Source organism: Takifugu flavidus, chromosome 19, assembly GCF_003711565.1.
Source record: "Takifugu flavidus isolate HTHZ2018 chromosome 19, ASM371156v2, whole genome shotgun sequence".
Classification (NCBI taxonomy): Eukaryota; Metazoa; Chordata; class Actinopteri; order Tetraodontiformes; family Tetraodontidae; genus Takifugu; species Takifugu flavidus.
In genome coordinates this window covers 3,145,651-3,170,768 of record NC_079538.1, presented here as the reverse complement: position 1 = coordinate 3,170,768, position 25,118 = coordinate 3,145,651, and the positions used below count along the sequence as shown (strand labels likewise).

The 25,118-nt window shown below is 45.9% G+C and overlaps 3 protein-coding genes and 1 long non-coding RNA gene across 9 annotated transcripts; 3 read left to right on the top strand and 1 right to left on the bottom strand.

Moving 5' to 3' along the window:
• The first annotated feature begins 71 nt into the window (after positions 1 to 71).
• Positions 72 to 6,043, top strand: LOC130515838 (zinc finger protein 512-like). Its single transcript, XM_057016368.1, is given in 14 exon segments — positions 72 to 172; positions 248 to 810; positions 929 to 1,015; positions 1,355 to 1,459; positions 1,556 to 1,680; positions 1,850 to 1,936; positions 2,012 to 2,110; positions 2,177 to 2,201; positions 2,204 to 2,343; positions 2,914 to 3,111; positions 3,180 to 3,281; positions 3,960 to 4,022; positions 4,192 to 4,290; positions 4,373 to 6,043. Coding segments are annotated over 13 exon segments (2,112 nt in total). The 5' UTR covers positions 72 to 172; positions 248 to 344; the 3' UTR covers positions 4,889 to 6,043.
• Positions 6,044 to 6,173: 130 nt separating this feature from the next.
• Positions 6,174 to 16,614, top strand: gtf3c2 (general transcription factor IIIC, polypeptide 2, beta). 5 transcript variants are annotated; one of them, XM_057016365.1, is made up of 21 exons: positions 6,174 to 6,591; positions 6,662 to 6,767; positions 7,448 to 7,567; positions 7,769 to 8,339; positions 8,480 to 8,619; positions 8,893 to 9,080; positions 9,150 to 9,235; positions 9,322 to 9,399; positions 9,591 to 9,689; positions 9,779 to 10,006; positions 10,113 to 10,224; positions 10,300 to 10,429; positions 13,055 to 13,080; positions 13,175 to 13,304; positions 13,396 to 13,540; positions 13,746 to 13,907; positions 14,018 to 14,096; positions 14,309 to 14,437; positions 14,629 to 14,862; positions 14,975 to 15,082; positions 15,723 to 16,614. In XM_057016365.1, exons 3-21 carry the CDS (start codon positions 7,528 to 7,530, stop codon positions 15,900 to 15,902), a joined length of 2,865 nt encoding a protein of 954 aa, XP_056872345.1. In that variant the 5' UTR covers positions 6,174 to 6,591; positions 6,662 to 6,767; positions 7,448 to 7,527; the 3' UTR covers positions 15,903 to 16,614. The 5 variants fall into 5 exon arrangements, with proteins under 5 accessions (XP_056872345.1, XP_056872346.1, XP_056872347.1 ...); XM_057016366.1 differs by having other exon boundaries at positions 7,397 to 7,567; XM_057016367.1 differs by lacking the exon at positions 6,662 to 6,767.
• Positions 16,615 to 17,110: 496 nt separating this feature from the next.
• slc30a2 (solute carrier family 30 member 2) lies at positions 17,111 to 23,234 on the bottom strand. 2 transcript variants are annotated; one of them, XM_057016371.1, is made up of 9 exons: positions 23,085 to 23,234; positions 20,668 to 20,879; positions 20,186 to 20,332; positions 19,928 to 20,081; positions 19,628 to 19,844; positions 19,348 to 19,453; positions 19,021 to 19,155; positions 18,752 to 18,889; positions 17,111 to 17,632 (listed from the first exon to the last, which is right to left on the bottom strand). In XM_057016371.1, the coding sequence occupies exons 1-9, from the start codon at positions 23,165 to 23,167 to the stop codon at positions 17,622 to 17,624; spliced, it is 1,203 nt and encodes a 400-aa protein (XP_056872351.1). In that variant the 5' UTR covers positions 23,168 to 23,234; the 3' UTR covers positions 17,111 to 17,621. The 2 variants fall into 2 exon arrangements, with proteins under 2 accessions (XP_056872351.1, XP_056872349.1); XM_057016369.1 differs by having other exon boundaries at positions 17,111 to 17,621.
• Positions 20,873 to 23,650, top strand: LOC130515842 (uncharacterized). The gene is made up of 3 exons (XR_008947278.1): positions 20,873 to 22,617; positions 22,750 to 22,955; positions 23,228 to 23,650. It is a non-coding gene; the product is annotated as an uncharacterized LOC130515842 (long non-coding RNA).
• The last annotated feature ends 1,468 nt before the right edge of the window (positions 23,651 to 25,118 follow it).

Genomic DNA, 25,118 nt, shown 5'->3' with positions numbered 1-25,118 from the left:
AACTCGTTCACTGAATATGCTGTTTTGCTGTTGTGAAACTGGCCGGTTAGAGGCATCATCTATTTCTGTCCTGCAGAATGATGAGCCTCAATCCCACGAGCCTCTAAAGATGAAAAGACCTTACGGCAAAAAAGGTAAGAAACACCTGATGAGCCGCAGATAGACTGTTCAGGTGAGAAACTTCAAGAAGTCACCTCATAACTTTGAAACAATAATAAAAATAATGGATACATTTTCTCTGAAACAGGTTCAACGATCTTGCCACAGAAGCAGTAGATCACCCCACCAGCAGCTGCTCGGTGAAGTCATCAGGAGGACTTTCTAATGGGACTGACCCTGGGTCAATGGCTCCACCTACTCCGCGGCTCTCTCCAAGACTGAGGGCAAAAAATGTGTGGACTCAGGGTCCAGAGACAAGCAAAAAGCAGCACCTGCCTCAGGGTAAGAACTGTAACATCAGGAAGGACAGGAGGAACCCCGTGGCCACAGGTGGAGATCAAACCCAGGACCAGATGTGGAACTCCGGCAGGGACCGGGTAGGTCACTTCCCTCCAGACCAGACATGGATTCCTGGCAGGAGCCAAGAACAAGACGGAGTGGAAACAGTATGGGTGGTGTGTCAGGAACAAGGTCCTGTGGAGGACTGGGTATCTGATGGAGACGAAGGCCACAATCAGGCTTGGGGTGCAGACAGAGATCCAGCAGGGGGTCAGGGCTCCTCGGGGACAGAGCAGGTCTGGGGATCCGGTCAAAACCAGGACCAAACCTGGAGTGAGACCAGCAGAGACCGAGAGCACATATGGAGACCTGGTGGGCTCTTATCAATCACGCATTTCATATTGAAAGACTTCTAGATTAATAAATAGTTTTCTAACTGTTTTGGTCCAACGCTCATTGAGTGACCTCATTCTCTGTTTGTTCTGTGTAGAGTTGAACATGAAGAAAGTCCAGAGAGGATCTGTGGAGCAGAGCCCCCCTCCTGACTCCTCTTGGCCTCCAGGGGTCAGACAACCTCGTAAGTAAAACCCCTCACTGTTTGTCCTGATTGCTTTGGTGGTCATCAACCATCCCACCATCATTAGTAGACATGTCATGTGCCTCAAAAACACAGAAAACACCTGGATGGCTTTCATCACATCACACACACACACATATACAAACACATGAAAAGAGTCTCACATGTGTGTCATGTGAAAGCCATCCAAGAATATAAATGTGTTGCTGGACAATAAAGTTGACCTGAGCAAAAAAATAAAGAAATCTGAATTTACCAGTGTTATTTCTTTTTCTTCCTGGCCACATGCTTTTATTTTTTAGATTAAATGACAGGAACTGGATCGGTATGTTATTTCAGGTTTGCATGGAGCCGGTGTTTGTGAAGGGTCCACACTGCATCGGAGCGATGAGCAGAAACCCCCCGTCAGCTCCATCAAAAAGGATCCTCCTACCTACCCTGCAGGTGGAGAGAGGGAACACGTGTTACGACTTCACGAATTCCAAAAATTACCCCAACATTATCGCTCAAAAAACAACTTTCTCCTTTTTGCTTTTCCAGGAAGTGAGGAGGAGCGCTGGCAAATCCAGATTGTGGCCAAAGGCAGAGTCAGTTGTCCAAAGTGTAAAAGTGTGAGCAGGAAGACGGTTGAAGGTCTGAAGAAGCACATGGAGAACTGCAGACAGGTGAGCCCTGAGCAGCCAAACACTACAGAGAATCAGAGCTTGAGCCGCTAACAACACAAACATCAGCCCACATTTATTCAAATAAGGCCTTTTTAGGGAGGCCTTTTAAAGAATTGGTGATTTAATTAGCTGGTGATTAAGTTTGTCTTTTATTTAACCTGATGTGCAGCAACCTTTTACCTGCCAGCACTGTGGGAAGCAGCTGAAGTCGTCCACAGGGATGAAGTATCACATCATGGCCGACCACAGTCACCTGGTAACGACCGTCAGACCTCCAGACCTCTTCTATTCACTCTTTCTCTCCTAAAAGTTTCATTAAAACTGGTTTTAGCCCTTGTCAAATGACGCCAAGGACCTGGACGATCGTGTGATCAAAGAGAAACTACGCAAAATCCTGAAGAGACTCGGAAAGTTAAAATGCTCCAAAGAGGTAAACTAGCTGTTTGTGGTGAGATGCATCAGGATGAGGAGCTCCAACCTTCAACTTTTCTGTCAGGGCTGCAACGCGGCATTCAGCAGCATCATGGATACGTGTACCACATGAGGAAGTGTGGGAAGCAGGAGTCTGAGCTGGAGAAGCTGCTGCTCAACTGCTCCCACTGTGGGAAACCCTACAAGTCCAAAGCGGGTCTGGAGTATCACCTGAGATCGGAGCACGCTCCTGTGAGTCACAGCACCCAACGCCACTTGTGCTCTCAGGCACATGCAAATAGCTTCAAGACCAGGTCAGCGACGTCACAATGGGATTTTCACCTTCAGTTACAAAGATCTGACTACTTATGAGCAGTAGTTCAGTGATTCCTGTAAACGGAATAATAATAAGTCAGCGCTCTGCAGGACTCTGCTTATTTCCAAATGTATGTAATCCAAATAAATTCTGTAGGAGGTATGGCAGGAGGTATGAGGACTGAAGGTCCAAGAAGTGCATGAAAGATAAGTAATAATATAGTGTGAGAATTCCAATTTAAATGACATCAACCCGGGTTTCTGTCATTACTTGCACCACTTCTACCACCATTTACAATTAAAACAGCAATAGAAGTGGTGTTATAAATGGTAATTGCCGTAAAATGATAGTGAAATAAGTGATGCCAGTAACCAAATATCCTTTTTATATGATAGTATTTACCTAATCAACACAACATTAAAAAAACAGTGAATATAAAGTAACAAATGAGAATGATATAATAATGTATGGATGCTATTTTCTCCTTCCACCCAACACCTTCACAGATGCCGCTGAAGAGCGATGAAGATGAGGCCCAGAATGCTCAGAGTGAGGCCAACCCGGAGAGGACGGCCAGTGGTCGGGTGCAGCGAGCCTCGGCCCAGGTGGCCAACTTTCACCTGGCTGAGATCGCCAACAATGAGCTGCCCAAAGACTGGCCCAAGAGGAAGTTTCAGTCGGACCTGGTGCCTGATGATAAAAAGGTGAGGACATCTGGAAGGACAGACGCGGGACATTCTGTTGTGCTCGTACACGTTTTTATGTCTCGTAGTTGAAGTACGCCCGGCCGGGCCTGCCCGCCTTCAGCCAAGATGTGCTGAGGAAGTGGAAGAATGAGGTGAAGCTGCGGAGGAAGGTCAAATGTCCCAACCAGGTAGAAGATGCTTCATCTTAAACTCAAAAGGGCCATAAAAAATATATAAATGCATTAATGGAAGAACAGTGACAGAAAATTAAAGCTGCTGACCCACTTCAGGGGTTTAGGAAGTGGGAAAGAGAGGGAGCAGGTATTCACTGAAGTCCCCCTGAGCGCCTGCAGGCTCCAGTCTGGCCTGGGAGCTCTGCTGTACAGAAATGTGCACAGTACATCCACCTTTTATCCACCTTTCATTTATCTCTGATGTGAATGAAGAACACTTGAATTGCTGGGTCCCGTGTCTGAATTGTGATTAATCAGATTGATCCACAGACACCCTCAAAATAATCTGCCTAAAACGTTCTATTATAATCTGGCAGTCTAAAAACAGTCATTGTTAGGAAGAAACACATGTTTTCATGATGACATCGCACAAAATCTCTGGAGGGTTCTTTTTACTGGTCTTGATAAGTCTGCCAACATGAGCTGGACCACAGACTGATGCAGAGAATCAACAGTGATCAGTTATTGATCACATGTTCCCAACATTTGACAGTGGAACTGCAGATTAATGTGTGCCGTTAATGGAACAAAAAGACCTATTTATGGTCAGTTTATAATCTTCTGGATATTCTAAAAATGTCTTCTTTTGGGGTTATTTCCTTCTGTAACTGAAGCTGCTGGTAACTGTTGCAGGGTTGTTGCTCCACCTACACCAGTGTGTCGGGGCTGAAGGCTCATCTGGGACTGTGTACGAAGGTACGTCGGCATCTTTCTTTAACTCTGAAACATCCCTGAGTGACCCTGGTCTGTGGACAGAAGCAGGAACTGCCTGGTGTAGATCTGGGACGCTTGAAGATTGTTCACACGTCTGATGAATAATTTTTGTGGCTGACATTCCGAGTGATGGTATTTCCTGTGATCTCAGGGTGAATTTGAGGCAGGAAAGTACAGGTGTCTGATCTGCAATAAAGAGTTCAACTCTGAAAGTGGAGTCAAATACCACATCAACTCTATCCACTCGGAGGTATCGGATGTTCTGCTCTGCTCGCCGTCCTGTGATGCACGGCAGGTTTTTCTCCTAACATTTGCATTTCTGCCCTATGCAGGACTGGTTTGTGACGACAAACAAAAAAGCCTTCAAGAAGTTTGAGAAGTTCCTTAAGAACCAGTCCAGGGATTTTGTGCATAATGTGGCCAAGCAGGGGTTGGACCGGTACCACCACAGTCACCTTCAGCATCACCACTGTCCCCACCATCAGCAGCTCCAGCAACCCCTGCAGCCGCTGCATCACCTCCAGCACCAGACCCAGTATCTCCATCAGGATCAGCAGAACCCCCCTCCATTGGTGGACGCCCAGCCCCAGCAGCAGCTGCTCCACTACATCCAGCTAGAGCCTCCACCTGGATCCGTGTGGGTGGAAATGAACCAGAAAGAAGAAGAGCTGGTGCCTGAGTACGACCCAGAGCAGATGGAAAAGGCTGAGGAAGACCCTGGAGCGACACTGGAGGAGAGGAGGGAGGTGGAGGAGGCTGAGGAAAAGAGCAAGGATGCATTTCCCTTCATCGACGGTGGTTCAGCGGGTCAATCGGAGGCAGCGACAGATCAACCAGTGGAAACCTGAACAACTGACCTTCATCAGGTCGACACAGAGATGCTTAATAGATCTGAGTTCCCATCATGCACCAGTGCAGATGTTAACTGAGGGAGACCGTGTTGTTGTCACGAGTCTTCAGTGTCTGAATTCATTACAGCAGAGTTCAGTAATATTTCATCATTTATTCATTTAACAAAAAGACTATCAGGGGCAAAAACAAGTTCAATTTCTAATAATTAGCTCAACGGGTGTAGAATTAGAATTGAATTTACATTAGAAGCTGGGATTAAAGCATGGCCAGATTTATTGACCAAGATCTTAATGAAAAGATCAGAAATATAAACAATCTTTTGATTGAATATTGGGAATATTCGCTATTGGGATTTATGCATATTTTAGTAGCTTCGCCAACACAGTAACTGCAGTTATTTTTTAAATGAGGAAACCTTTTCAGTGATGAAGGACGAAGATGTGAAGAAGAGCCGTTTGTGTGCTGATCTGTGGAAAACGTGGTTTTTTTTTGTGTTCCCCACGTGTCTTGAGTAACCTTTTGTGGTTTCTTATGTTAACATTTAAAGAGGAAGCAACTCTCCCTTTTTTTCTTTTTTTCTTTAGAAAGTGAGAATGTCTGAAAAGATTTTGTGCCTCAATTATGGTATGTGTAACTTCATACTTCACATCTCTTTGATGTACAATTTATTTTGTGCATTTTCTAGCTAGATAAGGTTTGAAATGTCCGGTTTCCTCGTAGGCTGTGATAGCTAGTGGTCAGTTCTCCCAGGGTCTCTCTGACCTCGTCTCTTCCTGCTCTTACATCACTGTGGTCAGGAAAGACTTTTCATTTTTAAACTGGCACAAGTGCAGTTTAGCATTCTCTTCTGTCTATAATCCAGTGTCACAGTTACCAGACTGCAAAAAAGTAGATCTCAACAGTTAAGGAACCTAACATATTGCCACGCATCATCACCTTGACAACAAGACTACAAGAAGTCTCTTCTTTATTCATTTATTAATGATAATTATACAAGGTCAGATTATAGTGTTTTAGTGCCAAAAGAGGAATTTTCACTTCCTGTTTGTTGCTAGTTAGACAGCGGACCATATATAATGTCTGCTGAACATAGGCAGAGTCAGTAGTCTTGTGTCATTTGTGAAGACGTTAATAAACCACCTAATGTTCCACTTGGTCTTTGCCAGCCCAACTTTAATAACCTGCGCATTGAATATGCTGCTATTTGGTAGTGCCAGCAGTGTTGCTGTAACCACGGAATATTGGGGGGAAAACATTCTTTTCAATTTTTGTGCCCACAAGTTCAGATACTGTAAGGTGGAAACTTTTGTAACAGCTAATGTGACGTGTTTTATTCCAGAAATATTAAGGGAAAAATGTCAGAAAAGTACTCACGATGAGCCCAGTCTGTCACTGAGATGATGCTAAACGGGGACTTGGAAATTACAATTAATGTTTAGAGGATTATTCTTTTGCAAGAACAAGCATTAGTCTTTACAATATTACTGGATTCTGTGGGCCCTGACCCCGCTCCCTTGTGTACGGCCCTGGGCCCGCAGCAGCGTCGGTTCATTGGTGTAATTCCAGGCGCTGTTGATAGGGGGCGGTGTGGTCAGCGTCCCCATACAGTAAACATGGCGGTCTGCTGTTAGCGGAATGTGATCCTCAGCACCCTGAAACCGGTGACACATAGACAGGAACGTTTGTATTTTCACACCAGGTAAAGAAAAACGCAGGAATGTAATTGTATCCACACCACCGGTGATATTCTACGGGGTCTTTCCTGGTAGTAGAGTCTGGGATTCGATCTCAGTGACCGGCTGCTGCCTCCTCGGCTTGGTTGACGAGGCGGTTCTGCCTCCGCCACCGGGGAAGAAAGTCTCCATGACGAGCAGGGTGAGCTTTTAACAGGGCCGGTGCTTTTCTGGGTCACATTTTGGTACCATATGGTTTTATAAAGTAGGTTGGTCATAAACGCCACCCAGGAAAGTTCCGCAAACTACATCTACTTTAGCCAGTTAGCCTTAGCTAATGTGGCATTAGCTTCCACGGTGATTAGAAGAACGGTCAATAAAAGAGAAGTTTACTACTTAAATGTTTCGCTAATCTTTATGAATGGCACTTGAACTACGCGTCGATTTTACAAGCGCCACGTAGATATTAAGTTTTCATCTTTTTCTCATTTACACTTGACAGCGCGTAATCTGGTTGAAGTGAAAGCGATTTGATATGTGAATGAGGAGGAGGATGAAGACACTTATGATGAAATATTGCTGGCACTGCGTGACCTTTCACATATTATTGATCCATTTTAGAAATATGTGACGGCGTATTGCAAAATGTTTGTTGTCTAATTGTTTGTCAGCAATTATGTCTGATCTGCACTAAAATCAACATTTGAAGTCACACCATACACGCCAGGAACCCAATTATAAGTAAATCCATATGTGTTGTATTATATATTCAAGCAACAGGTAAAGAATTGAACATCTGGCTTCTTTTGCCTCCTTCGATGCCTTTGACAGTAGATCTTAGAGCTGGAAAATTATCCTGATTTCTGCGTGTTGCTTGAACAGTTGACAACACCGTCGACAACAAAATACTGATCAACATATGAAGAGACACCTGACAACGCAGCAACAACACAACCAACCTGATGGATGGGCCCACAACTCCCCCCTCTGACTCTGGTCAAGGTATGAAGGATTCTAAAAACCCCACTGCTCGGACAGTGCCGGCATGTCGGGATCAAAATATTTGCTCCAAAATACAGAAATGTTGTTTTCAGATCGAAGGTGGGGTTGTTGTTTGCACCCATGATCTTTGATTAATACTAAAAAAGAAACCTTTCCAGATATGTTGGATTTTACAAAGGTACAAACCATGTTTCCTTTCAGGTCAGGGGAAGCGACCAGAAGAGGTTGCTGAATTAATGACCAGCCCCACAGCAAGACAGCGTAAGAAAAATTCTAAATATTTGGACTATGAGACTGAACAAGACAAACCACAGGGCCAAAAAACACCTCCAAGGAGTGAAGGAGAAAGAAGGAGAGGAAGGGGGAGAGGAAGAGGCCGAGGAAGAGGCCGAGGTCGAGGAAGATCATCCTCTTCCTCTAAGATTCCACTGCAGTTGCAGTCTGCAGAAGGTCAGCTAGATGGAAACGCAAAAACAGCTCAAGATTCTGCTGGAAACATCTCGGAGGAAACTCCTAGAAAGGTAGGAAGGCCGAGAAAGACACCCGGTCGAAAACCTGTAGCCGGAAAGATGGTCAGCCCTGATGGGCTCCCAGCTGAGGGAGGTGGGGATGGAAATCCTCCACAGCAGGAAAATGGAACACCGAAGAGGAAGTACGTGAGGAGGCTTCCGACACAGGTAATGGAACCAGACTCACTGGTTCCAGAGGCTCAGACAGAACCCGAGGAGGAGATGCAACCTGCAGGACGCAGCAGGAGAAGCGCAGCTAAAGCGTAAGTAAGGTGTTATTACATGTTCTATTCAATGGTGAAATGCCTTCTACTCACTTAAGATAACTTTACATTAGCGTAAAAATTGTATCTTCGATACCTTTGCTTTATTTTTCCGTAAATGTTGTGACGGTTCCATGCAGGGCTTTGAAGTACCTCCGTGATTTGGCTAAAGAAGTATTCTGCCACCACTCCGAGGAACCCGGCTCAGAGCCAGCAGCTGATGAGGACGGCAGCTGCCCAGGAGCCAGCGCAGAGCCAAAGAGCGTGAAAGGGAGAAAAGGTCCAGATTTTAATGTGTAAAGATTTCATGCTTTCTTTGAGAAACCCTTTTATTCCCTTTAAACTTTCTTTGATCCTCATTTAAAAAAAATTAAAAGTGTTCAAACTTATAATTATTGAAACTCCAAATTGGTCCTAATCATCCTTTAAATATACATATTAATCATGTGATTCTTGCAATGTTGATATCAGATTATGAAACCCGCTATGGTTTGATGATATGTTAATAATTATGATATTATCCTGACCTAATGGCTCCGTTCTGTTCCTGCAGGCCGTAAAGGTGCGAAGCGGAAGCGCACCGATTCCGATAGTGACCCGGCAGAAGACGTGGACTTTATTCCTGATGCTGAAGAAGAAGAGGAGGAGGAATTGGAGCACATGGAAGATGATGACAACGCAGAGGACTTGGATTTAAGGACAATTGGAAAAAGTCAAACCCCCAACAGCAACAGGGCATTTGTGAGTACATTAAGACTGAATTTAGGAGCATTTGTAACAGCACCGGTTAGTTACACCTCTCTCCTGCAGCCTTTTGGCTATTTAAAATCCTCCAATGGGCTCTCCTCCAACATCATGAAAACCATGTGGGATGCCATCGAGACCACCAAGAAGTTGTAAGTAGCTGACACCAGATTTTGGACCAGATCAGATCAGCAGAGAACAGGAGTGGAGAGCTGAGGGTGACGCCTGTGTTTTACAGCCGAGCGGAGCACCACGGCAGCTGGGTATTTCCCACGTGGCGCCCCTCCATCCACCACTGGGTTCCAGTACCACAGAGGTAGAGATAACCTTTAACCTCCATCTGTAGTACTAGGGATGCACGGTTGGATATATCTGTACGTTGACAGCTGTGTCCCTTCACCTTTGACCCTTCCACCCACTTATTGCTTGATTCATGCATACTAAATGATCAAGCAGGATTTTCTCCCACCAATTATTTAACCCACATCTGTACTGTGTGTTTGTCAGTGATCTGGAGAGATATCTGCCTCAGGAACTTCAGTCAGCTGCTTTTAAAGTGTCCAGATCTGGCCTGAAGCAGGGCGAGCCTCTGCAAAGACTCGGCAGGTTTGATTCATTCTGCTAAAAACAAGTTTTTCTAATCTTGGTTCTGTAGCTTCATGTGGCATGCTCTCTGCTTGTGTGTGGCCGACCAGGTTCACCTCAGCCCCGCCTCACCCGGATCGCTGGGACATGTCCCTGTTTGCAGGTGGACCCGTCTGGGCCATGGAGTGGTGTCCCACGCCTGACACAGCCCAGGCGACCCAGTACATCGCTCTGGCCTGCCATCAAGGCATGGATGACCAGCACTTTGTCAACAAAGTGTACACAGAAGCTGGACTGGTTCAGCTGTGGGATGTGGGCAGTCTGACGTTCAACAGCAGGTACTGGTGGAACACCAACCAGTAGAATATAGAAAATCCTCAGTCAGAAACTGTGTGTGATTAAATGTCACCGTTAATGAATCGTCGTTTGGTCTTTGCTGTGCAGTCCGAGCTCCCAGCCCACCTTGGCCTACGGTCTGGCCCAGGACAAAGGCTTCATCTGGGATCTGAAATGGTGTCCTGCGGGGGCCTGGGAGCCCCCCAACTCTGGCGCAAAGGTACGTCGTTATCAGAGCCATTACAAGGTTCAATTTGGAATGAATAAAATATTGAAATGTGAGCAAATCCCACAGGCTCCTTTCATGCCCAGACTGGGTCTTCTGGCAGTGGCCAGCTCCACTGGTGTGGTCACCATTTACAGCCTGCCCCACCCCGAAGCTCTGCGCTCCAGCCAGAGGGAAGCTAACGGCAGCATGGATGCAGGTATTTTAATTTAGCTGGGAAACCAGACAGCAGGAAAATGACTTCCTGTGTTCAGCAGGGGGCAGTGTTGCCTTCTGAGCGCTCACACTCCGTCTTCGCGTCCCAGCTACAGCTACGCTGTTTTTACATTTTTACTGGAAACAGCCCAGCTGCACCCCAACACACACACACACACACCACAATAACATCCTGTGTGCAATATGGTTAGAAACGCTCGCTTGAAGCCTCGCTTCCACGAATATGAACATTTAGAGACAACTGATAAACACAGTCTGACTGACTGCATCTTATGGCCTCTCATCCGTCATTTGGACACAATTGTAATTAACAGCACTGCAGTTAGAGGGGCAGTATCCATAAAGACCCTTGTCATATGGTGTGAAGGTGAAGATTTAGTGCTTGCGAGTCTATCTCTATCTATCTCATGCACATGCACACACACACACACACACACACAGGCTGCTCTCCAGTCTGTTTGCTGACATTCAACTGGGTCTCTGCTGATAGAAGACTGAGAATGAGATTAATGCTGACTTATCTGCCACATTCATCGTACCCAGAAAATTAGAGTGTGTGGGCCATATTATATGCAACAAAGCAGAGCTCTAATTTGAATCAAATAGAAGAATCAGCTCCATTTTTCCATCACGTGTTGCTGCCTTTGCATTGTTTTAAAGGGAACCAAGATGGAGAAACTGGTGTACAGGCCTTAGCCTGTTATATGCAAATGAAACATATATCCTGCTGAAAACCAGGTCTGCCGTGCTACACTTGGCTTACTTTCACAATTAGGAAGAATGTCGTGCAGAGTTTGGACATTAAACCCCTTATAAAACCTGACATTTCCATTCTTTTTTGCTTCATGGCTGCTGGTTTCCATTTTATTTTGTAGCCGCATGGGTCATTGGGTCCCGTTTCCTTCTCTCTCCGGCCCCTCCCGTCAACACTAGGTTATAGTTATTGGATAGAAAGGTTGCAGTGCGCTCACATTTGAAGATACGGTCTCACAAATGCTGACTGCAGATGTTGGAGGCTGGCTCATATTGAGTTCTGAGCAGGGTTATAGTTGGGATTATTGGAACACTGCAGTTTTAAAGTGACTTTAAACACCAATCCTGCAGTTTCTATAATTTTACAGTCTGATTAGACAACTTGAATTGGCTCAATCCTCTGTATTTAGGATGGCTATAACACCTTGTGTGGAACGTTAAAAACTGGCCTTTGGGCCCCCGACTCACCGTCTCCTCACTGTCTGTTGTTTCCAACAGATTACTGTATTGGAGTTAGAATGAATGAGTGAGTAAATGTAGAGAACAAGACTAGAAAAGCTGCAGAATAGAGAAGGGGGGGTGGAGATGCAGAGGTGCTGTGTGGAGAGCGGGGGGAGACCGAAGAGAGGAGAGAATGCACATAATTTACAGCGTGCTTCTCCAGACAAGGATCTATAATTGAAATGACAAAGAAGATGCATCACCGAGCCAGTTGTTAGTGTTGGAAGCTATGAATTTGGAGCCGAAGAGGTGACACCTCCTGTATGTGAGCTGTCAGTCAGTCAGGCAGGATGGAGGCTCACGGGTTTGCGCTTTAAGGCTGATTAACAAAGACAGTTACAGCTCAGATGAGGCTCATTTTAAATAACAAACAGGTCTGTATTTGTTCCAGTCAAGGATCCCAACCCCACATTACTACCACTGTGTCTTCACCTAAAACAAACAACAATAGAATAGACTTTAAATTAAAATGATCTGTGGTTAAACCACAAGTGCATGTCTGGACAGAAAGTTCTGTTTGAGTCAGGTTCTAAACATCGGTTTGGACTTGATTTAGGAGGTTTAAGGCTGTTTCTCAAGTGTGAGTGTGTTTTTCTGAGGCTGTGGGGATGTGATGGAGGAGTGAGGAAGACACTGTATTGATCTAAACTGGCAGTGATCTAAATTAAAGGAGAGGAAATTAATGATGTGGAACCCACTGACTCCTGTTTTTATTATTTTTATTGGATTTTACTCCATTAGATACAGCAGTGATTGTCAAGGCAAGCCCAGAAGAATCACGGTGAAAGTGGTGCTTGACGTGCGATCATTTTTAAACACGCAGGAGGATGAACGGCGTCGTTGTCATCCACGATTCAGTATACCTCCTCCCTTCACGTCCAGAGAGCCAGAATCTTCCCTTCAGTCACTCCAGCCTCATGCTAACATGCTAGCATCTGAGCCTGCTCATCAGAGGTGGTTCTAACCCCAGGCAGAACCTTCTGAATGTACACGTTGCAGAGACCTCATCAGCACCTAAGCTAGCTAACATCGCAGCATCTTTTAAGAGTTCTGGAGGCATTATAACCTATTTTCTGCTGGATTTATCTGGCTATTATTCCTGAGCCCACCATTCGGGTCATAAAGAAACTTCTTCTGCGCGTTACACCAAGCCTTCATCAGGACACACTGCTGTTGCCGTGGCAACCGCTGAGCTAAGCTGGTCTACCACCAGGCTGCCATTCTGTGTGTTCATGTTCAGTTTGTTGTTCCACTAAAAGCATGTGACAATGTAACGTCATCTCTTCTTTCCTAATTACACATCATCATGATTCAACATTTCCCCTTTAATATTCGGAGTTTTGTTTCTCCACAGGCAGCCGGCCGATGCCCGTATACAAGGTATATTCTTTTTCAGCGCGTCTATCTCAAATTCTGCCAGCTTGATGTTATAAGTCGACAGTAGGAGATGAGGAGATGCTGTTGTCATCTGCAGACCGACGCCGTGTTGACGCTGAAGCTGGGCTCCTTTAAAGACCCTCGCCTCGACAGGAGCGGGCAGGTTCTGTCCATGGCCTGGCTGCCTGTCAAACCTCACAATATCATGGCGGTGGGATTCTATGATGGTGAGAGTGGCTGAACGGGATCAACAGTCTGATGGCTCATCTCCAGCCATCTTCACAGGCTTGACATGATAAACGTCTCCGCTCTCTCCAGGTGTGGTTGGACTGTGGGATCTGACCTCCAAATCTACGCTTTTGCGAGTGCAAGAGGCGGACAAGTCACTCACCCTGCTGCCGTACCGATGCATCCTGGCACACGACCACGCTGTCCGAGCGCTGGCCTTCTGCCCCGCCTCCAGGTAGGTTCACACCCCCAAGGTTAAATGTTCCAAAAGTTGGAAAACTGGGAGACAACGGACGTCATTTCATTATTTATTACACTCCAGCAGTGTGGATTTGGTGGTTTTAGCCAATTCAAATGTGGGTAAAAGACGTTTGGCAGAAAAGCCTCTTCCCATCCGTCCCATCAGAGTTTTCCTCACATTCCACCTGTCTGACTCTCAGGCACCTGTTGGTGACAGCAGGAGAGGACCGCTTCGTGAAGACGTGGGATTTGAGGAGGCTGTTTAACCCCATCACTGCCTTTAAACGCTGCCTGACCAATGAAATCTACTGGCCGCTGAACGCGCCGGGCGTCATGATGGCTCAGGACAACGTCTACACGGCGTGAGTAAACACCCGTGGCGCTGAGGGGGCAGCTCTTACCTGCTCGTCTACAGTGTTTCAACCGATTATCAAACACTGTGAAGTTTGAAGAGTGTGAATGTTTGTTTAAGGATCTCTTCACACGGAGTCCATTATATTGACTTGAACCTTCGCACCTACTTCGCAGTACCAAGAACGGGGACCATGTGGGTGAGTGTGTCCATGTCTTTGGGCCTGGTTTCCTCCCTTTAAAGGGAGTTCCCCCCCCCCCATTGTTGCTTATTCGTGGGTTTAATGAACTAACTATTAAATGAACTAGTCTGCTCGCTCCAAACTGAAAACAGACGACAGGTTTAGTCTCTGATTATATATTTTCACTGAGGGTCGTGACCTTTAGTGCTGTGACTGTTGTGTCATTGCAGTCCATATCCTACACCGACTGGCTGAACAGCGTGCTGACATCAGACAGCCTGGGCGAGGTCATCCTGGCTGTCTTACCTCAGATATGCCACACACCTCAGTACATTAAACGCACACTGGAGAGACGTTTTGTAAGTATACAACAAAGATCCGTCAGCTTTCCGATGTTGATGCTGATCAGCTTTATGACTCAGTTGCTGCAAACACAGGAAATGTGACTACTTAAATAATGCCTCTCAGTTGCCATGGCGAAGGCTAACGTTCGCTTTGCTAATGGGATGTGACGAGAAGCCAACAGTAACCTTCTTCCTTCTGTGTTCAGCCCGTCTACTTCACATCGCTGGTGCCTCATGATGCAAATAACGACGAGATGGGAGGGGGGGAGGAGGATGAAGGTGCTGCCGCAGAACAGAGCGGAGGAGAGGTGGAAGCGGACGGAGGGAGTCATGGAAGTGGAAGCAGTCGAGCAGCAGCTGGGAAGGATTCTGTCCCGCAGATCCAGACCTACAAAGAAGCAGCGAGGAAGTACTACCTGCAGCTGTCCGACAACAACGTGGTGGGTGGACGCAGGCGCAAAAACCAGCACATTCATGAGGCAGCACACTCAACACAGGTGTGTGCACGAAACGTGTGACACCATCAGTAACGCAAGTGTCACCTGACCTCAGGGGAACTTCACAGGAGGGGAGAGATGTGCGCTGTGGAAACGCATGAAAAACACGGAGACAAAGGCCAAGAATAACCTGGACGAGTCGCCTCTGGGCGCACTTCACAAGGTACACACACACACACACACACACACGTGTGTGATGTCTCATCAACTCAGAGGGAAGGGGGGAATAAACACTAGTAGATGAAGGATGAAATCAGGTGAGAGGTGGCAGAAGAGCTTCTTCTTGTCCTTTTCTCCTCTCTGATGGACACGTGTGTAAAGTCCTGAATGTAATGATGTGTAAAATGAGAAAAATGTCACCCCTTGCTGAACGGGGGGAGGTGGGAGATGGAGAGCAGCAGTTTCAGCTCTTGATGTGTTTAATTTTACGAGCGCTGGAGTGGAGGGCGGTACTGCGCCCTCTGGGATGAGATGATGGACGGCTCCTTCACGGGACACACTCTTAAAAAAGAGAGAGAGAGCAAACACTGGCTCTTTGTGTCCAATGGGTAAACAATTGAATGAAAGACAAGAGAATTGATTGACACTAATGGAAGGTATGGATGAGCAATAGAATGGAAAAGCAATCGCAGCAATAATACTTGAATAATATGAGGAGTTCCTCAGGGGCCCAGACTTGGACCACTGTCAGTCTTCATGAGCTTAAATAAACTACTTAAATCAATTGGGATGATGATTTGTTCAAGATCTACAAACAGCATCAACATAAACATCATTTACTTAATAATTTGCTTCCTCTTCAGGTTCGTTTCAGTCCCAACTTTTGCTGCCACACCTGGGTGGTGTCGGGGGGCCGGGCGGGGCTCGTCAGGCTCCACTGTCTCAGGGGGATGTTCAGCACTCCACTTAACATGACACCTGAGAACGAGGCTCACTTCCACGCTCTCTACTCGTTCAAGGAGCCGGAGGCGGGAAACTGCTGACGGATGAGGTCACATGACTAGCGGGCAGTCAGCAGAAGACGCCGGCATCTTGAAAGCGCGTGAGCGTTAATTCGCCCCGATCCTCGTTTCAGCCACGCTTCATGGATGATGAATATTGTAGCAGCGTTAGCTGAAGCGGTGATGGGGGGGTTGCGACAGTGGCAGAACCAGAGGTTTCATTTCACACCTTCTTCTCTTCGTCTCACCTGATGCTTCGGAGGACCAATCACGCGGACTCTTTCAGCCTCTCAACTCAGGTTGCGGCAGAGAGCAAATACTTGAATTTATTTTTTTTTTACTGTCCTTTTGGTGGATAGTTTGTACAGAGATCTTTAACAACTTTTCACAGTTTCTTTATGACTTCAGCGCTTCAATGTTATGTGGGTTTTTTGGGTTTTTTTCGTGATTATTTTATTTTTGTTAAAACTGCAGCGTTGAAACATGACCAGGAATATTTTTCAGTGTTTCAACTGAAATTTTTGATCTCATCAAACATTTGGCCTCTAAGTTTAATTAGGGATTTAATCGCTTTTGTTGCATTTAGTTAGATATGTAAAATTTGACTGGCAGCATTATAGCGTTAGCTTCCATGGAAATTTGTTGCTATATTTTCAAAAACTGTACAGCTCCGACTTGGGTTTATTCTACAGCTGTTTTTAAATAAATGCTTTTGTAACAAATATTCCAGTATTAAAGTGCATTCTGTAAGTCACCTTGTTACATCGGTTGGTTTGTGCCAGTTAGCATGTGGTGGGTTTGCGGGTCTGGGCCTCACTTACAAATGAAAATCATTCATTTCCACTTTCACGTGTAAAAAAGATGAAAAAAAAATCAAACTTCATCACACGTTTATGCAACATTTATGCAACATCAAAGGACACATTGACAAATAAGCCAAACTTTTCCTCACATGTACAAAAATCATACAAAGAAAACATCTACAAGAGTCAGAGAACAAGAACAGCACAGAACATTTTCGGGTGAGACTTCAGGTCCAGGTTACTTTATTTATACCCGTAGGTAAACTTGGCTTGTGGTTCCCTGGCGTGATGCATGTATCAAAACTGAGCTAAGAAAACAAGTTTTCTGATTATACATTCGGGTTTTTTTGCCTTTTGCAGCTGTTGGAACCGTTCATATTCTCATTTTGCACCATTTTAAAATGAAAACACATATTTAAATATACAGAATCTCTCTTTTTTTTAAAAAAAAAAAATGCTGAAAATATACTTTTTTTCCTTTGATTCATCACCAGCGTGACGCGTCAACACCTTCTGACTGGCAGTTGGACATTAAAGTTTACGTGACATCGAACAGTTAACAACCATGCGAGACTCGGAGCAGAACGGACCCCAAAAAACACAAACCGCCATCAACTGATGACGTGGTCGCACACATGCGCGGCGCTCAGTCGCATCATCACATGTGCAAAATGACCGGGAAAAAATGTCCTCAGCCGGAATAAAAAAATATTCACCGTTGCTCACGGAAGCTTACAAGAGACATGCCTTAAACGTTGGTGGTCCCCAGGAACACCAACGACAATGATAATTTAGCAGACTGGCTGAAAGTTGAGCTGAAGCTGGAAGCAGGTGCGCTGGCTCGGTGAAGAGACGGAGGCCAGCGCTCGGGCGTGGCTGCTTCGTCAGTGTCCGCCAGCATCAGCGCTCTGCTTTGGTGTGGCTACGTTGTGGCGCTTCATCATAACTGCTCCATCTCCTAAACGTACACTACGATGATATTAGGTAAGAGGAGGAACAGAGACTGAGGAGCTGAGGCCGACCATCATTTGTGCCTTTAGGTGTGACGGCTCACTGGACTCGTTTCTCAGTCTGACATCTGAACCTTTCCTCCATCCATCATCACAGACGTCGCGCCACCAAACCAAACATCAAACACAATGTGATGAGTTGAGCTTAGGGACTGTCTGCAGGTCAGCCAGCCAGAGTCCCTGTATTGGTTCTATGAGCAGTTGTCAGACGGCTCTGGGTGATTGATCAGGGTATTAAGCCAGATGAAGGAGTTTTAAAGGGTGAACCAACTGATCCAATGTGATGGATGCGTTCCTGGTAGCGTCAGGTGCTCCATGCTAACATGTAGGAAGGCTTCTACGATACAGGCTGACAGCAGAGGGATGCGATTTCAGGTCAACGTGAGATTCTGCTGATGCATCTCGAAGCACATTTGGTTAAATCAGCTGTTCTACTTCTAAAACAGTCTCAGTGAAACCAATTAAAGCTATTTGCGCATGTGGGATAATTGTGGGAATCTGCTGTTGCACGTTGACGGTGCTACAAATACAGCCGCCCCAGGTTGACGGATATTTACTGCAACAGTTGCTGTGAGAGCGCCTTAAGATTTTCCTGAACAAAGGTTCTGATCCCGCTGACAATGCTGGCAAATATGGTGCCGGTTTAAAGGAACGGTAGATGTAGAACACATGGTTCTATCACCTGGCAGTTTTCCATGAATTATTGGAAGTTTAGGCAGTGTTTTATTGGTACTGAGACGTGATCGACAGGTGCAGGCGTGCAGAAAATTGCATAAATATATTTGCATTACTTTGGGTGTCGATTCCTTCAACATTCATTCATTAAATCCTTCGTTTTCCAGGTCTGTTTGTTTACCTTTGATCAGGTTTGTTTACAGGAAGTGGTTTGCAGCCTTGCTGGACCAACTGATGCCTTTTTTTTGTTAGCATGGAGCTCCATCATTAGCACCAACACATACATGATATTAATGTCTAATTCGAGGAAGAACACCACTGGGAACCTCAGTGCAGTTCTCCCTGGCCCAGCTCATCTCAGGGGAAGGGAAAAGACCCAGTTCTGTGTGCTTTCATCACTCACTGGGGTCTTTGCACTGGCAGCAGTGCCTCATGTCCTCCGAGTAGAGCTCCACTTGGATGGTGACGCTGTAGAACCCAAATTTGGTGTTGAGCAGATCGGTAGCTTCCTGCAGCACCCACTGGGCATCGGCGCCCTCCTCTGGTGTGGAATGAGAAAGCAGGGAGGGGGGGCTTCTCTGTGATTTCAGTCACACATAAACGTTGCAGCGAAGTATTGATGTTGGCTAACTGGAGGAAGAGAATAGGCCCCACCCCCCTATGTGACCTTACCTATAGCCAGGTGCACTGAGACCAGTGCCTGGCTCACAGACAGGGACCAAAGACGCAGACAGTGGATTGACTTGACCTTCTGGACGGAGAGCAGCACCTCCTTCACCGAGTTAAATTCTATTCCTTTAGGAGAACCTGAAAAACAAAATAGGATTTCAAATGGATGTCAACATCTGCGCTGTTTTTCCTCCCTGAAACTGCACGTTGAGCTGCGCGGGTGAAAGGTTGGACAAGAGGTCTGCCACCTGCTGAGGCCTACAGAGATTTGTGACATCGCCTGAACCCAGCTTGGGCTCAGCTGGACAGTTCAGCGTCTATCTGGACTACCTTCCATCAGGATCCGGAAAACATCTCTGAGGATGGTGACGGTGGTGCAGAGGACAAAGACCGAGAAGAGGAAGGTACAGATGGGGTCGGCCACTTTATATTCTGGCTGCAACAGACAGAAAAGCAGAAGAAAAGCTACAGAAGAAGCTGAATATTACCACTAAAACCTGAAATTGTGCTTCCTTCACACACGTTTCTAAACTATGATGCAATCAGATCACGAGGGGACGAGTTAACAGGTTAAGTCTCCCCCCGCTGTAATCAGATAACTTCAACTGACCCGGAAGTAGATGATTAACGCGGCGACCATGACGCCGACGCTCTGCAGCAGGTCTCCCACCACGTGAATGAAGGCGGCGCGCACGCTGGCGTTGTCATGGCTACCGAGCATGTGGGAGTGGCCGTGAGCGACGGGACTCAGGCCGCTCTCGTCCATCTGGTGGTAGCCAGTGCCCTGGGCGCTGAAGGTGGTGGAGTGATGGAGGATGTAGGCCATGCTGAGGAAGGGACCACATTTCTGCTGTTGCTGGGAGGACCGTGATGCACCGCGTCAGCAGCTATGGTGCTAAGCAACACTCACATTATGTTCACGATGACGGCGCAGCCGGAGGTGATTAACATCACGTGGCCGTTGATTTCGTAGTCATTGTGGACGATCCTCTGGATGGCTAAATAGACCAGAACACCCGTGACGATCCAGATGGACATGACGGAGATGAACGCCCCCAGGATTTCTGCGGCGAGAAGAAAAAGAATCAGTTTGATGCTTGAAGGAGTCATCAGATGCTAACATGAGGGGGCGTGGTCATTAGAACGTGTTAACCACAATCGCCCTCACCTGATCTGTGCCAGCCAAACGTCATGGACTTGGTGGGAGGCCTAGAGGAGATCCACAGGGAGAACAAGCTCACCATCATGCTGCCAAAGTCCGTCAGCAGGTGAGCTGCATCAGTCATGATAGCCAGGCTGTGGGCCAGGTAGCCCCCTGCAGGAGACCACACCCACAGCAGCGTTAGGGTCCACCACAGGAACCAAGGAGAAGGAAAACACTCTGTTTATCATCTCTGAAGTACTCGAGGGCGTCTGTAAATATTTTCTCAAACTCTCGTGATGGCTGAATTCCCCTTGTTTTGCATGTTTGTGTATTTACCAGACAGACCGTTCATGGCAGGAAGCTACGCTAGCAATGCTAACAACTGCGGCACCCATCCAGGAGGAGTCCCGATTAGGAAGATGTTTAAAGCAGCTGCTGACTGAGGCTTTGATCAAAACCCTAAACAGGAAGCATGTTTTTGATTTAAGGAGGAGGCGTGTCTTTACCGATGACTTCACCGATCATGAAGACCAGGCAGACGGCTGAAGCCATGTAGAGTTTCTTCTTGGCCAGATGCTTGTCCCCTCTGTCCTCACGCACCAAAGCTCCGGGACCATGACAGTGGGTGCCGCCCGGTCGCTTCAGCTCCATGGCGCCGGCCACACCACCATTTTTTATGGAGAAGGTGGAACACTGGTCTTTTAGTTCTGGACTGGAGCTGCAGACGTACAGAAAATACATTCTTCATTTGGGTTTAGAAAAATTTAAACATCCACACCCTCATCTGGGGACTGATGGCACACAGCTGAGATGGTAGCATGTGATAATATAGCATAACTTTACTAACTGGTTCATATTTGTACAGATCTAGAGGCAACCTGCCGATACAGCTTTTCACCTCGACGGCAGAATCCACTGAGCTGGGTTTTAACCACGACAACAAAATAAACTGCTGACTGGCCACTTTGTTAGGCACACAAAGGCACCACGGTGACTGCAAGGGAGAGCTGCCATGATGGAGGCAATGAGCTGGAAAAACCTAATTTAGGCTGGCTTGAGATAAACACACACATGCACCCACCTAATGTCACACTCTTCACGTGGGAGATTGCCAGTGTAGCATTATAGGCCTTTATCTCTCTCTCTCTCTCTCTCTCACACACACACACACACACACACACGCACACACACACACACACACAGATATAATGCAGCATGTCCAGACTGAACGGAGGCACCCAAGCAGAAAGCAGATTCTCTTCAATTACACACTCCCAACATCCCAACATCCATAATCAATAAGCTAACACACATTCTCACACTCTGAGGCTTCAGCATAATTCTACATTTAAACATGTTGTTATCACGATACAACAAACACTTTATAGCAAAATGTCTTCTTAGGCAGATGCGTCATAATGCGCCACAAGCTCCAAAGGTTTAAAAAAGGTGTGTATGTGTGTGTGTGTGTGTGTGTGTGTATATATATATATACATACATACATTCATACATACACATACAGTGTATGTACATGGGCGTGTGTATACACTTTTTTTTTTATTATTTTGTGTGTGTGTGTGTGTGTTAGATATATTGAACTAATCTACATTCCTTACTGTGAGTTATTTTCGTCACGTCCTGTGACCTGTTTTCCGCCCAAAAATCGGACATTTTCAGAGCAAACTTTCTTATTCTGCGTCTCTAATTAATCCATTTTTGGGACCTGCAGAAAGTTGCTGGAGAGCTCAGAGAAACTTAATTTCGCGTGCAGAAAATGAAAAGTCTCCCAGCTGTCAGCTGGCGTCCCTCAGGGCAGCGTTCACCTGAGAGGGTCTCCACACACACTCAGGCACTGGTTTAACTGGGACCAGCCCATTATCTCAGGTCCACATCCAATAAATAGGCATGTTCTACTAAACGATCCTGCGTTACTATTTCAACTCCATCCTGATTCAAGATTAACAATAAACATTTACATTTGCTCACGCATCAAACACATTTATAGGAAATTTAATTCATATAATTTCCCCACGACCTCGAGCTCGGAAAAGGCTTCACGCACACACGCACACACGCACTCATCACAAATGATGTGTGAAACCCCAAATGTGCTGCCATATGGACACATCCCTCCCTCTCACTCACGCGCTCAGGCGCGTGCACGGATAAAGTCCTTCCTTTTATTGGGAGATCATTTCTACATGAAGCTGCTATTCAGGCCTGTTCGTGCGTGAGTGTGCGTGCGTGCGCTGGGTCGGCTGATTGATGTGTGAGCTGATCACGACAGATTTCGGTCCCAGCGAACAGTTATTGATCAGACGGATCAGATCAGCCCACAGGTCATTGATAAGCGGCTGTAAAGGCCCGCGTGATTCTAAAATCATCGAGGAAATCAGGAGAGAAATGATTTAAAAGGCAGAAAAATCAAATGCTTTTAACACGATTTCGATGGCTGGTACCTTTTCTGATATTCTTCATAAATTTTCAATTCTAAAATATAAAAAGTAATATTAATAATATTGTTTTTTTCTTATTTTAGTGACAGATTTTCTCAAGGCGCTAAACACTCGTTATTTCTAACCCGCAGACACCGTCCTCGGTTCTGATCGGACTGGACCTGCCTCCGACCGATGATGGGTTTTCTATCCGCTGCTTAATGAACTGGGGTCCGGGGTCATTTGTCTCATGGCTGTCAGGAAACAAGCCAAGCATGGAAATGAATTTGTTCATTCATTTAAAACAGCAGCGCCGGCTTCCATCTCAAAACCAGTGATTTTACTGCCAAAATAAAATGTAAAGTATCCAGAGACAATAAGTCCGTCCTCTGTTTTTGTTTTTTAGTGTTAAAGAAAAATCCGTATTTATTAAACCAGCTTTGAAATGAATGCAACGTGCCACTCGGGGCCGCGCACATCTCCTCACCTTTGCAGCTGCAGAGAATACATCTTTGCATTCTTCTCCAGGACCAGTTGAGATTTCTCCGAATTGTTTTCTTTATTGTCCATTTTCCAGCCTGGCGTCTAATGTCTGGAGGACTTGATCAACTGTTGGTCTTCTTGTTTCAGGATGCTGCAGGAGTTGCGGGTGAGAATCGACAGGTCCGGGTCCGGATTTTCACTGGATGCCGGGGAAAGTCGTTCAGTCTGCTGGGAAATGTCCCGAACAGCGCAGAAAAGCTTTCATCGCGATGCCGAGGACGCGGAAGGAGGAAACGTGCACACGTACGCGGTTTCTTCTGAGGCTATAGTTCAGCATCGGTCGCGAAGCCGCAGCGACAAACGACGAGCGCAAGACTGCAGCTGCTGCTGTGGGCGCTCCAATATAACAGCAGCCTCCAGCAAAGAGGCCGATCAGCTGCAGCAGCCTGAGCCAGAGGAGCCTCAGCAAAATGTTACACAGATTATACGATTAAACGCAAATTAACAACAGAAGTTCGTTTATTATTTCCGCTCCATGTTCAAATAAAATAAAATAAAATGTAAAATCATTATCTGCCCCAGGCTCTAATTATTTTAACGTACACACTGTGAAATAATTATTGAAACAACTAAACAAACAGGTTGAATTGTTTCAATGGCCTTCAGCATTATTGTTTTATATGTAGCCCTGGGTAAAACCAGGCATGTTAAAAAAAAGACATAAGTTAAAATAAATAAAGAAATAAATAGCAGTTAGGGCTAAAAAGAAACAGTTCATGATAAGTTAGTAATTAAAAGGCCACTTCAGATTAAAAGTATGACGGAGTGATTTAGCGGTAGGGGGTGAGTTCTGTGTAGTATATGTGTTTTCCAAGATGCATATTACATGTTTGATGCATTGTCTGTGAATGTATATGTTATAATGTCCCGGGGAAACAGAAGAAATAGACAAGTGGAACAAAATGTATTTTATTTTGAAAAGCCGATGCACAGGTGTGAGGGAGGTGAGCGGAACAGAAAAGAAAGAAAAGAGGGGAGTCGGAGGAAGGAGGGAGAGAGGGGCGCGAAAAACGGAAAAGTTGATCAAGTGTGATAGAAGTTCGTCATTGTAGTCATTCTAGTGTTCGACCAGAACTCCTTTTGAAGACTGAGTGGTGACTTTCAAGCAAGTGTTGAGTGGAGAACTCGATACGACAAACGGACGAAGAGGAGAGTGCACGTAGCTGCTGACTAAGTGGCTGCTAACCCTGAACTTGGCTAACGAGCTGGCGGCGAGCAACCTGGTAGAGCCGAGCAGAGGTGGACCGCGGTGGAGTGAGCTGAGTCCGGAGGTTCTTACCTTCCTTTGGATCCTCCCTTCCCCTGCTTCAGCAGTTATTCTTCTCACCTGAGGTAACACCTGAGGCACCTTTGCTTTGGCCTGTAAGGTGAAGCAGCCAGTCGTTTGAGCCTACCACGGTACCCGAGCTGCAACCAGGCCTGCCACGGTAACTTAAGTATTGCCGGCTATTTTATTTTATTGGGGGCCCCACAGTAACGGTTTATTGTGCATATTTTGCATATGTGAGCGAAGCCTGTTTACAAATGTTAATGTTCTTGAATCTATTTTCTTGAATCTATTTATTTTAAAGGGCTCAGGTTAGCCACCTCTCAAATAGTAAAATACACTAGAGAGGCGCTACATAAAATGGAGGCACCGCTGGGATTTTTGTAATTTTACTGTGTGATTCTACTGTGGGTTGGGTTTTTGCATGTGTTCAAGGAAAATTAGCATTTTTTAAGTAAATTGTGCTAACTAAAGTTAAAATGGGAACTCAAGCTGGGTTAGTATCAGCGCTAAAGGGATGGTGCCGTGGCGAGACATTAGATGAGGCTCATGTGGTCATGATTATCACTCAAGAAGATGTATCCACGGACACCATTGAAGAGACGATGCACTCAGTGAAGTGTTTGGGACGTGTGCACGTCTTATTCAGGCTTTGAAGTTGTCAAAAACTGATAAGTCATCAACTGATGCCACAGTTAGTAGGGTTAACAG

Coding starts and splice junctions, on each gene's coding strand:
- gtf3c2 (XM_057016367.1), top strand. CDS start 7,528: ATGGATGGGCCCACAACTCCCCCCTCTGACTCTGGTCAAG. Junction 13,305..13,395: donor GGCGGTGGGATTCTATGATG/GTGAGAGTGGCT, acceptor CGCTCTCTCCAG/GTGTGGTTGGACTGTGGGAT. Junction 13,908..14,017: donor CAGGACAACGTCTACACGGC/GTGAGTAAACAC, acceptor TGTTTGTTTAAG/GATCTCTTCACACGGAGTCC.
- slc30a2 (XM_057016369.1), bottom strand. CDS start 23,167: ATGGACAATAAAGAAAACAATTCGGAGAAATCTCAACTGGTCCTGGAG. Junction 20,333..20,667: donor CATGATCGGTGAAGTCATCG/GTAAAGACACGC, acceptor GGTCTCCTGCAG/GGGGCTACCTGGCCCACAGC. Junction 19,156..19,347: donor TTTCCGGATCCTGATGGAAG/GTAGTCCAGATA, acceptor TTTGTTTTTCAG/GTTCTCCTAAAGGAATAGAA.